Here is a 12,825-nt window from a genome sequence, read left to right as displayed (position 1 = left end):
AAAAATTAGGGAAAGTAATATAATAAGGATAACAAAAAAGCTGCTTTAGATCATATCTTATTGATAAGGAAAAGTGTAAAGAGATCAAGTAAGACAAAAGAAGTAGATAAAGATTGTAGGTTTTAAATTATAAAATTATAAGCTGGATAATGTAGAATTCAATTGCAATTCAGCTTTGTTTTTAATGTATACCAATGATCTGTCAAGAATCAAGTAATACTGTATCACATTATTGTTATATAAATACATTAGAAATAAACACTGATCTATTATATATTCACCTCTTCAATAACTTGTTCAGTGTAATTTAGTAAAAAGTTAAATTATAAGTTCTAAATGTAAATATCGCATACAGGAAGGAATGTTATGTCATGATAGGCAGTAATACTTCAGATCATTCATCAATAGTAAAATTCAGATATAATAAATAATTGATCATAGCCTTTTTAGAATGAACATGTAAATCACATTTGAAATAAAATAGTTGAAATTGTATTTTTTCTCTAAAATAACTTAGTGATGATAAATTGAGAGTAGGTAATTAAGCATACACTGATAATTTCACATACAGGTGCGTGCAAATTAATCCGAGCACAGATGTTATTAAATAAAAAGTAACTTCATTTAGCAAAAAAATCATACCTGTACAATTTGTGAATATCTAATAGTTAATATGCCCTCCTTTATTCTTAATCACTTCATGGGCATGATTTGGCTTCGATTCAACACATTGTTTTTTTATTTCTGCATCATGGAACCATACCAGTATTATTGCTTTAAAAAGGTGAATTTTTATGGTGTAATTCATGTTTGGGTCGTTTTTTGACTATTGTCCAGAAATTTACATTTGGGTTTAAGTATGGGAAGCACTTTAATGTTTCAATCTCCAAAAATTCTTTCCACTTTTTTGGCAGTATGGCATGATGCCAAATCTTGTTGGAATACTCCATTGTCTTGCGGGTATTTGTTTTGAAGCTGTGACAGAATCTCTCCTGTAGAATCTTGATAAATCCATCACTTCTCAACATACCATCTACTGGAAGTAATGATCGAGGTCATTCAAATGTAAACAACTCCCAAAAGAATTTTTTCTCTGGGGATGTTTAACTGATTGTTAGATATGAGCCGGTGATATATTTTCATCTGCTGCTTTTGTAACATATGTAACCCTTTGCCCCTGAACATAAAAAAGTGGCTTGTTGGACATTGGCTTTGGTCTAGTTAGCATATATTTTGGCCACAAGAGCCTTTTTTTTTTTTCATATTGCTAGTGTTAAAAGCTTCTTTTCAACTTCTGATGAGCTTTCCTCCAGCTGCAAAAAGTCTACCAGTTGTTACATGCATATCTGTTCCATTGGCTACTTATTTTCGATTTAAGTCCACAGCAAATAATTTTGAATTGTTTACTTTTTCTCACTTCTAACTCATCCTGTATTGGAGTAGAATAAAATGATAACAATTAACACAATATTACATTTTGAAAATACCAGGAAAGAAAGTGAGGATTAAATACTGTCAGGAAGTTTCACAACTACATTGTCAGCTTATATATATATATATATATATATTTCTCCAACCAGTTTTCCAGCTACTACTGGGCCTGGTGTGTGTGTGTGTGTGTGTGTGTGTGTGTGTGTGTGTGTGTGTGTCAGTAGGCAAATGCAGTTATTGCTACTGGCTTGCCAGGCCTGACATAGCTGCAGATGTAGCGCAGTGCAAGTGTAAGTGTATCAGTAAACATGCAGTTTGGAACAAACTCAGGTCGACCACTCCAAATACATGTGATTAACTGAAACACAACCACCAAAAAACACCAGTATCCCAACCATAACATTCCAACCCATATAAAAGAAACTGCCTATACAAGGACTCAAACCTTAGAATTCAACTTTGAAAATCAGCTGATTTTGCGAAGACGAGTTTAACCGCTAGACCAATCCGGGAGTTTAACCACTAGACCAATCCAGCAGGTTTGTCAGCTTGTAAATGAATTCAAATATATTATCTTAGGCAAAACATTTTGAATGCCAGTAGGCATGAAGTATGAAAAAGAAATCTGATGTGGACAGTACATGACTTCCTCGTATGCCTATTAAAACACATATATAATTTTTTTTAAATGAAAAGTACATAAAATTTTATTTCATTATTAACTTCTGATATTTTTTGTATTGTTATTATTATTTATCATAAATTTTTTTTTACAATCAAAGGTTAATATTAATAAATGAATGTATTTAAATTAAAAAAAAAGTTAAAAAAGAAAAGGAGATAAAGTCTGATTCGAACCAATTTGCCTTCTTTTATAAGATCAAAATATTTAATTAATTAAAACTTTATTTGTCCAGAACTCTGGAACCAATGAAAAGAAGTACCATTATGATATATTTTCGAACAGCTATCAATGAGAGCTTATTACTTCAGTTAAGAAAAAGTTCAAAATCCAAATTTTTGGGGATTTTGGGCTTTTTTGGACACTTTTGGTTCGTTCAATTGAAATCAAAAGGGGAGGTGCACAACTATATGTTACAACAATCCTAAATCCAAAATTTCAACATTCTACGGCTAATCGTTTTTGAATTATGCAAGATATGTATGTACAGATGTCACACTAAAACTAGTCAAAATGGATATTTCCGTTGAAATCTGAAAACCAACAATTTTTGTGATCACAGTGTGCTTTCTTTACTTCGTACAAGGAGTAAAAACAAATAATTTTGTTAAATTACATCATTTAAAACATTTTTTCAGGTGTTGGTGCTCCTAGGTCATTATCAGTTCTTGGGAAACAGCTGCCATCCCCAAGGCTTATTTCTACTCGTATACATTCTGATGTCTCTCGACCACACACTCGTTATTCACTCATGGTAATGCAGTTTGCACAAATAACAGATCATGATTTGACATTCACTCCTGTTAACAAAGGTAAACATTTTTAGTTTATTGCTATTATACTTTTTAACCGTGCTAAAATAATTTGTTGTCATAAATAACTGTAATTTATGATATTGAAATTATAATTCTATTTCATATTTCAGGTTTTATAAATGAAGGTATATTAAATTGTTTGTCATGTGATTCAATGACAACAGTTCATCCGCAGTGTTTTCCGATACCAGTACCTAAAGGTGATCCATATTTTCCACATATTAATGCTACTACAGGTGAACCATTCTGTATACCAGCTACTCGATCTATGCCAGGACAAAGAACATTGGGTAAGTTAAGATAGTAGCCTTTCAGTACCATCATGCAGAAGCTAGATTGTAAACTTGTGAATTTATCATGAAAAATGATATTTAACATAATTTTCTGCCATCGTTAAGACTTCTTTAATGAATTATATCAGTAATCTCTATATCCTTCAGAGGTGATCTAGTGAGTAATTTATAGCTTGGTTGAATATTTCCACTTGCTTCATAATTCTGGTGACAGACAAGGATTTTGTGTTCTTGTATAACTCTTTAGCATCTGAAGGAAAAGCAATATATTACAGTGTTCTTATCTTATTGTAAAACTGGGTCCCATCAACATTACTGATGTTATTAGTAAACCTGAAGGACTTTTTTCATTTGTCATTTGACAGTGTTTCTGAACATAGATCCCTTTTTTCACAATTCATTTCTTTTTCTTGTTTCCTTCCATCTCATGGTGTTCAGTACGTTTTAGATAGACAGCCACTACATTCATATTAAATTTTTAGAGGGATCTGTTTGTGTTACTGTATTCTCAAAATTATCACCCACAGAGCCTCTGTTAGGAAAGCATTGTCTTGCCTAGCCATTCTGTGTAAGGCAGAAAAGTAAAAATAGGGTTACCTTCGCCTAACAATCAAGTAACTAAGTTTACTTACTGATGGCATTGTAAAATACCCAATCTTTTAAGCAAAAAATTGGAGATTTACCTATTTTCATAAATAGAAAAAAATTCTTTCCACAACTGAAATTTATTATAATTTTTTTTTTTATTTCAGAAAATAATTTCTTTACTGTGTACAGTACAAAAACAAATATACTTATATTAATAGAATATTATTATATACCCTCCATCAAGTAAGTCATAAAATGAATGATCACTTTATACAAATAAAGATTATCTAAATATTTCATTTGAGTTGTATTTATATGGACTTGCTTGCTGTAATGGGTAATAATATGGATGATGTTTTTAGTAATAAACATTATCATTAAATAACAGGCCTATTACCAACAAATTATAAAAATGCATTAACAGCTTAGTCATTTTATATGTATTCATAGAATAGCAAAGTCATTTTTGTATCGCACTGTTGACTAATATTCAATACTAATGTTTGCTTTTCACTTTCAATAAACTGATTTAGTTCAATTCTCGGCATGACCCAGCACAAATTGTATAAGTGTTTCTTTATATAATGTCTGGCGTGTTAGTAAATATTTTGTGTTTATTAATGAATGCATAAGTTTTTTTTAAGTTTTTGTGCTGTGTGTCTTTTTTTAGCAATGGTAGGATGTAAATCATTTTATAATATTTAGGTATTGCATACTAATGACATTTGATTTATTACAAGTTTTTTAATTTGGGTGGACGGATAGTGGGTAGTTGGTGGGGGGAAAATAACTGATGAGTTGATGGAGGGTGGAAAGGTGAAAGCCCTGTAAAAATTTAAGGTGATATTTATTGTATGTGTTGTTTATGATGAGAATAAATACTCCACAGTCAAGCACATGATATAGTTTATGTGATGTCACGTCATAGCCAAAATATATATGTTATATATCAAAGTATATATATAAAACAATTCAGTATAATTCTAAACAATGAAAATGACAACAAAATGGAAAATATCTTTGAACTCATTTATATAGAGATAAAATAAGTTTGCGTTTAAGCTGTATGGAAAAATTTTAATACTGAACACCAGAAGAACTTCCTCTGCAAAATACAAAGAAGAATCACTGAAAATGGTCGATCAAGCTTAAACAAATATTAAAAAAGAACATACAGGTCAAATTGAGAACATTTTTTGACATTAAAAATTTGTAATTTCAAAAAGTTGAATGAGTTAGAAATAGATTACTGCAAAAATAAGAGCTAGTATGTTGCTAAAAAAAAAAAAATAAAATAAACTATAAAATTAGCAATTCTACACTTTTCATCATACTTACATAAGAAAAATATTTGGCTTATTAATTTTTGTTTCAACTTTTACATAAAACCTTCATGGTACTAAAACACAATGATTGTGTTACTATTATCTACAGCCAATTTTTTTCTGATATACATTAATACAAATTATCAAAACATTTGGTTATATTAGTTGAATTAACTAACCACTTTCTCAGTAGTTTAGAGTGTTGCAAGAAAAGAGAAAAAAGACATATGTAATTCAAGAACTACAGAACTATGTATCATCCAAAAGTCAAAATATTATTAGTTAATAAATAAAATGTTATAAAATTTAAACTAGAGTTTAGTTTTATATATAATATTTCTTCTAATCAAGCCAAACTACAATTCAGTAGGTGGTGTAATTAATCTAAGATCACATACCACAATGGGAATGGAGAATATAATACTTCAAATGCTTGTATAGTTTATAAGCAACAACTTCAACTGGACACAAACCCGGATCACAAAATAGGTTTAAGAATATCTGATCAGGTTGATACCTGCTATTACCCAAACTATTAGTAGGAAGAGTGGTTAACAAATAGGTAAGTATAGTGTGTACAATGAAAATAAAAGCTTTTGATGGAAAAGGTCAAAACTGCATTATTATCGAACCTGAAAACATTTACATCCAACAATAAAACAATAATAATCATTGCATTTTTATTTTTGCATGTTTAATTTATTACCTTTTCATGTGTTATTAATTATAATTTATTATTATGTAATTAGTATTAATAATTCAATAAATAAAGATTGCAAAAACAAAAATTTTAATTTAAGTATATTTTTAAACTACAAAAATCTTAATGAGAGCTTGAATGTACCTTGTATCCATAATAAAAACACTAGTTTGGATTTCTAAATTAGATGTGCAAATATTATAATTATAAAATTCTTTTTTTGTACAATATTTAGAATTTTTTTTATTATTTTGAATTTTCAAATTCTTTTTTTTGTATGATTGTTATCATTGTTGATTGTACTATTATTAACACTTACTTTAAATTTGTATTATATGTCCAGTTCCTCTGCAAGTTCACCATCTTCTTTGTCTTCATTAGAAAAGTCACTTTCACTACACCACTGTCTTGATGTATGATAAATTTATCCATCATTTCTTTGATTAACAGTTCCTCTTCTTATACTTAGTTTTGGTATTTTTTATATGTTTGCAATATGGTTTCCAATCATCCTTATTCATTTCTTTCTTCAGCTAATTTTTTAATATCGGACATTAAAAATGTTGTGTTTTACAACCAAATTATCTTTTCAGAGCTGATCATACCACCTCGATTGGATTTAAATTGGGATGATTAGGTGGAAGTTGCAGAAACTGATGCCCGTGTTTTTTTAATAGCTCATCAAAATTATACCTTATTTTTGAATTTCTATGTGATTTAATTATGTCATACAATTGTGCTTTCAACATTGCGTTATGAAACAGAATATTGTTCTTCTCTAACCAATTAATCATGCCGCTTTCCCTATCATTTGGATTCAGAGGCTTCTCTAGAAGTGAATTACAATGAATATTTACTCCATACAATAGATGATAGTGTTGTGTGGAGTTCTGTTGTAAAATGGATTTGACATAATTCAGCCAAGATTTTCATTTAGCACACTGAAACACTTGACAGAAAACAGCCCTTGCGTTACGGAAGGTGCAGAGCAATTCATTCGTCAGTCTTCAATTGAACTTCCATAAAATCCTATGTCAATCTCTTAGTTCACACCTGCAATCTTCATTCCACCAAGGAACAGCAGGCTGCGTTGTTGATGCAGCAGGAATTTTCTTTGGTAGATTGTTTGAAGTGGTTTTCAGTAAACCACCTTCTGATTTTCTAGCAGAAGTTACCTTCTTGCCACTACGTATTGCTGACATAGCAGCCATGAGGGACTTTACTTGATCTGATAATGCATTTACTAATTTTGTCAGTTCTTTGCAAGATCCATATTCATTCTCTTTTGGTATATTTTTTGAGGAGAAAATCTGAACAAAGCTTACACCAGGTTGTACAGGATTCCTCATGTTGAGGGATTTTCTGTATTCCCATCGAGCCACACAAAAGGGAACTTTCTGTTCAGTACAGATTTTCTAAATAGCTTTCTCTTCTTTGTAAATGGGGCATTCTCAAGATCTTGCAGATTGTAGACCTTTTCAATTTGTACATTTTTCTACTTCAACACATGAAATTTCATCATGACCCATACAGCCACAATGCACACAAACTTGTACTTTTGTGCAAACATCTTTGTTGTGGCCAAAACTCTGACACTGAAAGCAGGGTCTCGGATTTTTGCAACCTGTTACAATACACTTATTTATCAGGAAGGAAGAAACTTTAACAAAGATTTACCTTCCTTGCTGTATCTTACCACAAGAAACCTTACAGAGGAAAATTTCACCCCCTCTCTGTAACATTCTTTGTAACTTTTCTACTTTCCTTCTCACTAGTTAAATCCTCGGCCGTCAACGTTGATCGAATTCTCTTCAAGCCCCCGCTTTTGTTGGTTTTTTTTTAAGTGGACCAACAACCATTATAGAAGAATTTACAGGGTCAGTCATATAGTTCCCACGAGTACCAGCGATATAACAGACCACTCCAGCACAACGCAAGCCTACTGGAGCTAGAGTTAGATACAACTGGGTTTGTCCACGTGCCCAGAGGACATCATTCGAAACTCACTACATAGAGTATCCACCCATCGGCACGATAGTTTCCACCTTGGGTTACGATTGTGTTTCATAAGGTGTTGCAACACTACCGAGTGTAAGTGTAAGAAAAAATAGTGTAGGATGTTGTTGTGTAGTTGTGTAAGGGTATATGTTGTAATTTGTGTAGTATTCTTGGTGTAGGGTATGTGTATAGTGTGAAGTGTTCTGCAGCTCTGGGTATAGTGGGAATAGGACCATGGGGATGCCAACCCCCAAAGTCTTAAAAAATAAGAGTACCTGTCGGGATAGAAGATAAGCATAGATGATGAGGAAGAGGGAGAAAGACTGAGGTTCTTGAGATGTTAATGTAGAGGAGGATACAGAAAGTAGGATAGACACTTAAAGTGAGGAATGAGGAAGTAATGAAAAGGATTAAATAGAAAGAGTACTTTTGAGGGAAGTACACTAAGAAAGTAAAACGGGTTAGGATATGTGGTAGAAGAAGTGAAATCTTGACAGGTACATTGAAGGGTCAGCAGTAGAAGGAGAAAGGAAATGAATAAATAAAGGATGAAGTTAATAGATGAGGTGAAAATTGGAAACTATAAGGAGGCAAAGAAGAAGGTTTGGGGCTGGAATGTGGAGATAACAATTGTGTACGGACCTACTGCCAGCAGAACACCAGATGATGATCTAAGGAAACTATTTTTAACTATTTAATAATAAATGCTATTCATAGTTTGTCTACACTGATACTGATTTATTATGCATCATCACTTAATAATTACCACTATCTACTCACAAAAAAAATAAACAAGTATGTAATAATTGAACCTATTAATTCAAATTGTTTCAATTATCACAAATTCAAAATTAATATTGTTTGGACTTACTTTAATCATCATTCTACTTGTTTAAAACAAAAAACTAAGAGAAATATAATTATGTTTAAAACCTACTCACTTATGTAACTGGGACTAGTTAACATTAATGAATAGCACGTTCAATGTTAAATAAAGAAAATATTTTGGGAACATATCAGTATAAAATTATTTATGAAATATAAAATTTAATTGATAATTATACTCAAAAATTACCAGTACCAGTATAAAATCAGAACTTTATTTAGCAGTATCAGTTATGGTTTTAGTTTTATTGAGCCAGTTTATATAGCAATTGAATTTTATCCAAGTTGCAGATTTTGATTTAAGAAATAAACAAGGTTATTGTAATAACACTAAACCATACTGTTTATTTTTTAGAAAACAAATGTAACAATTATCTAAGTATATGGAAATGTGCTTCTTGAATATATTTTCAGTTTCAGCCCCTTTGTCAACATTATGAAGGATGGTAATGTGATGTCACACTTAAGTGTTATTTTAAAATAGCTTTCTATATGTTCTGATATTATACTTTAACTGTGTTGTGTTTGTATAAAACCTATTTTTGAAAAAAATTCAGTGTAGTAGGAGTAAGTCAAGTATGTTGTGTTTGTATGCAGGCTAACTGTATATAAAAACTAGCAGCAAATATGATTTTAAAAATCAACGAAACTCATAATAAAATAAAATCTTTTTTTACTATTTGTATGGTTTCTAGAATCTTTTTGTAGTCCCACATCATCAGTAGCTTATTTCTTTTTCATAAATAGTGTATTATCTCTGTTATTTGTAATTTAATAGCTAATCAATAACAGTAATAAATTAATCATGTAAATTATTTCTTTAATTCTTTTACAAAAATAAATAATTGTTATAATTTCTGTATTCTAAGTAAGTAATCTTTAGTTATTATTTTTAGGTCCAAGAGAGCAGACAAATCAGTTAACTGCGTACCTTGATATGTCATTTGTGTATGGTTCTGATGTTTGTGAAGCTAAAATACTGCGTACTCTATCGAGTGGCAAACTGAATTATACCAGACATCCATCTGGTAAAGGTAAACCACTTCTGCCGCAAATCATTGCCCATCCAGAGTGTAGATCACCTTCTAAAGTTTGCTTTAGAGCAGGTAACTTAATAGCATACTTTTAGTTATTGATTTTTATTTCATAAGACTAACTGAACAGTGAACATCAGTTAGATATATACACTTCCATACAATTCTGGGTATGTACAAGGGTCCTTAAAGAAGCCTAGTAGTGAAAATATTATCGGGTGGCTGTTTAATATGTACAGGCAGCTTTTGTTGCTGTTTATATTGAACTGATTAATGCTTAATTCAAAAAATTAATTCTCTGTTCTTCTCCAGGCTAAAAATGGTCTGATCTTCCAAGGGTCAGTGGGCAGAGGGACCTTAGCCAATCTCTTGGCTGGACTGTGTGTCTTCACTTCTGCTAGTGTTTCTCCATAGGTAGATAATTTATCCTTTTCCACTAACCATTTCAGACTGATACTTTCTTCCCCGTTTCAATTTCTGTGCATGTAGGTCAAGGGACCCATCTATGTTAATACCAAGATCTGTTAAGGTAGAGTGAATCCTTAGTTTTTTATCCAGTAGGAGTGCTTGTTGTGACTAATATGAAATCTCTTATTGTGTTGTTATATATAAACTACCCATCAAGTGTGTGTTAGAGTGGCACAAGGTCTTCTTGTGCAGGAGGTTGATAGTTCGAGGCCTCAAACTACATTTTAGCATTAATTACAAAGTGCTATCCCCAGGCACCATTCTGTTGTTAGGTTCTAATTAACAGATTCTAGTCTGGTAACCCTGTGTTAAGTTACAGGTTCATCCGTTAGTTATTAAATAAAAAGTGATACAGCTATCCCCAAACCAAAAAAAATAACATTAGTTATCTCGGCAACTTTCAACATGCAAATCAATTTAATCAAAACCGCATTAGGTTTTATGCATTCATTGCACTTTGTATTTCTCATGATAAATAATATTTTCTTTGTTCACCAACCGAGTTAGACAATTCCTCACAACCTGTTGGCTCAGAAACACCTGAAATATGGCAGAGAAAATCATCTTAAAAGTTTATCTTGAGTGCACACTTAGGATAAAATACAACTACTAAATCTACATTTAATAAATTACTAAAATTAAACAATAATGGGCATAGTTTCACTTCATGTTCTTGTCATTTATTAATGGCTAACGGACCTTAGAAATCAATGTTCTTAAAATTAAATAAAAATTTTAAATTTTCAGTGGACTACACAACCTTATAATTTTTAATGTATATTTTTATGTATAATTTTTGGAGTGAATATAGTAACATTTCCACTATCTTTTCACACACCGATCTAGATCATCAACTAGGATAGAATACTCTAGCATAATGTTCTTTATGCAGTCCCCCAAAAAACATAATGCCACAGATTTTTTCCTTTCTTTGGGTATAGCAATGAAAAATATGCATTTCTTCAAATGCTGTATAACAGTTTTGCCTATATAAACTTGATATCATCCTCTGTGTTATTATAAAAAATTACTTTCCTAGGCTCATTTAGTGAAGTTATATTAAACTGTTGAATGTTGTGATTCTTTAGCAGAAATCTATATTAATATGAATCATAATGGTCGTGTGTGCCATGTGCATGTGTGTCATTAAACAGATATCAATAGATAGATAAAACTCAGCAGTGTTACCACCCAATCTGTTTGAATGTACCACACTGACTTAGCAGTATAAGAAGGGTTTGAAGTTGCTTATCAGATTGGCTGAGTCCACCATCAATTTTTATGACCTCTCAGATATTCTTTACATGTGTATCTAATAATTTAATAAGCGAATAACTCTAGTAACAGTGAAGTACTAGTTTCACTATGTAATATTTCCTTACATAAAATCTTCTGGTCTTTTTTTTTTAATACTAAATTATATTATATATATTTCTCAAGTATGTATAACTTTACTAAATATGGATACTATTCATTCTCATCAGTGAAAATGATAATAGTTCAGTTGGTTGCAGTATGAAAATTTTTGATGTCTTATTGCATGGTAAATTCTTGTAGGATGATGAAGTTGGTCTCATTCAAAACAATAGCATTTCTTTCAAATTTTTATTAAATGTCTCTAATTTTATTAGAAGTGTGATCAGTAAACTACCTTGCCAAAATCAGTATTTCATTTGTCTTCTTCTTGCCAGTTTAATAAATTTTTGGATGTAAATCATAATAAGCTTCATCTACAGTTTTATAAAGTAGAACTTATTACTTGATAGTAAAAGAATGTACAATAAACAGAACTTTTATGTGTTTGTTTAATAATTGAAGATTATGAGCATTCATATTATTTAACCCACAGTTAAATAAGAGAGTGCCACAGTGATGATCTATGGCCACCAGATTGCTGTGCAGAAAGTGCCACGGTGACAATCCATTGTCACCGTATATTTAATATTTATATAATTTATTTTTTATTGGCTAAATAAAATTTTATTTTTTTGAACTACTGTGTGGTATATATAATATCTCTCTCTTTTGATAATCAATGGCTTTTGGAAAAAAAGGCTTGCTTTAACTAAACAAAATAATAAACAGACGGTTACAAAACAGCTGATATCATGTTAACACTGACATGTAGTGATGGACAAAATCGAATGATTTTAATAATCAAGATATTAGTAATCGAATGATTCATTCAAAATATGAATATTAGTTTTTTTTTTCATAAGTACAAACATTGAATAATATTAGTTTGACTAATACACTTTAGTAGCTGTTACTAATGGATCATTTCATAATTTATGACAGTCTACTGACTGGTTACTGGCACCATAATTAATCCCTCCCTAAAAATTATTTTCTCCAAATGCAGCGGTTTTATTTGAATTATTATCTCATTCTAGCTCAGTCAGTAATATTTTGATATCTGTTTTTTGTTTATAAATCTTGCCTTAATTTGTATGACGTTATTTGTTACCGTTTCAGTCAGTGTTAAATAATTGCATTTTTGAGTTTTGTTTCTTTAGTTTTTGGATTCAGTTTACAGAATTTTTCATTTATTTTAGTATCATAGGTATTACTTAATAGAATTTACTCATTTAGAGACCATTTTGTTA

The 12,825-nt window shown here is 30.8% G+C and overlaps 1 protein-coding gene across 1 annotated transcript in view; it reads left to right on the top strand.

Moving 5' to 3' along the window:
* Window positions 1-12,825, top strand: part of LOC142325614 (uncharacterized) — a 169,800-nt gene that overhangs the window by 140,310 nt on the left and 16,665 nt on the right. Inside the window, exons 16-18 of the mRNA XM_075367581.1 lie at window positions 2,752-2,925; window positions 3,039-3,218; window positions 9,614-9,823. Coding sequence (XP_075223696.1) covers window positions 2,752-2,925; window positions 3,039-3,218; window positions 9,614-9,823 — 564 coding nt within the window. The remainder of the gene's footprint in view (window positions 1-2,751; window positions 2,926-3,038; window positions 3,219-9,613; window positions 9,824-12,825) is intronic.

Source organism: Lycorma delicatula, chromosome 5 (assembly GCF_047948215.1).
Source record: "Lycorma delicatula isolate Av1 chromosome 5, ASM4794821v1, whole genome shotgun sequence".
NCBI classification, from domain to species: domain Eukaryota; kingdom Metazoa; phylum Arthropoda; class Insecta; order Hemiptera; family Fulgoridae; genus Lycorma; species Lycorma delicatula.
Note: the sequence above shows the minus strand (reverse complement) of the source record. Positions and strands in the feature narration are given on the sequence as shown.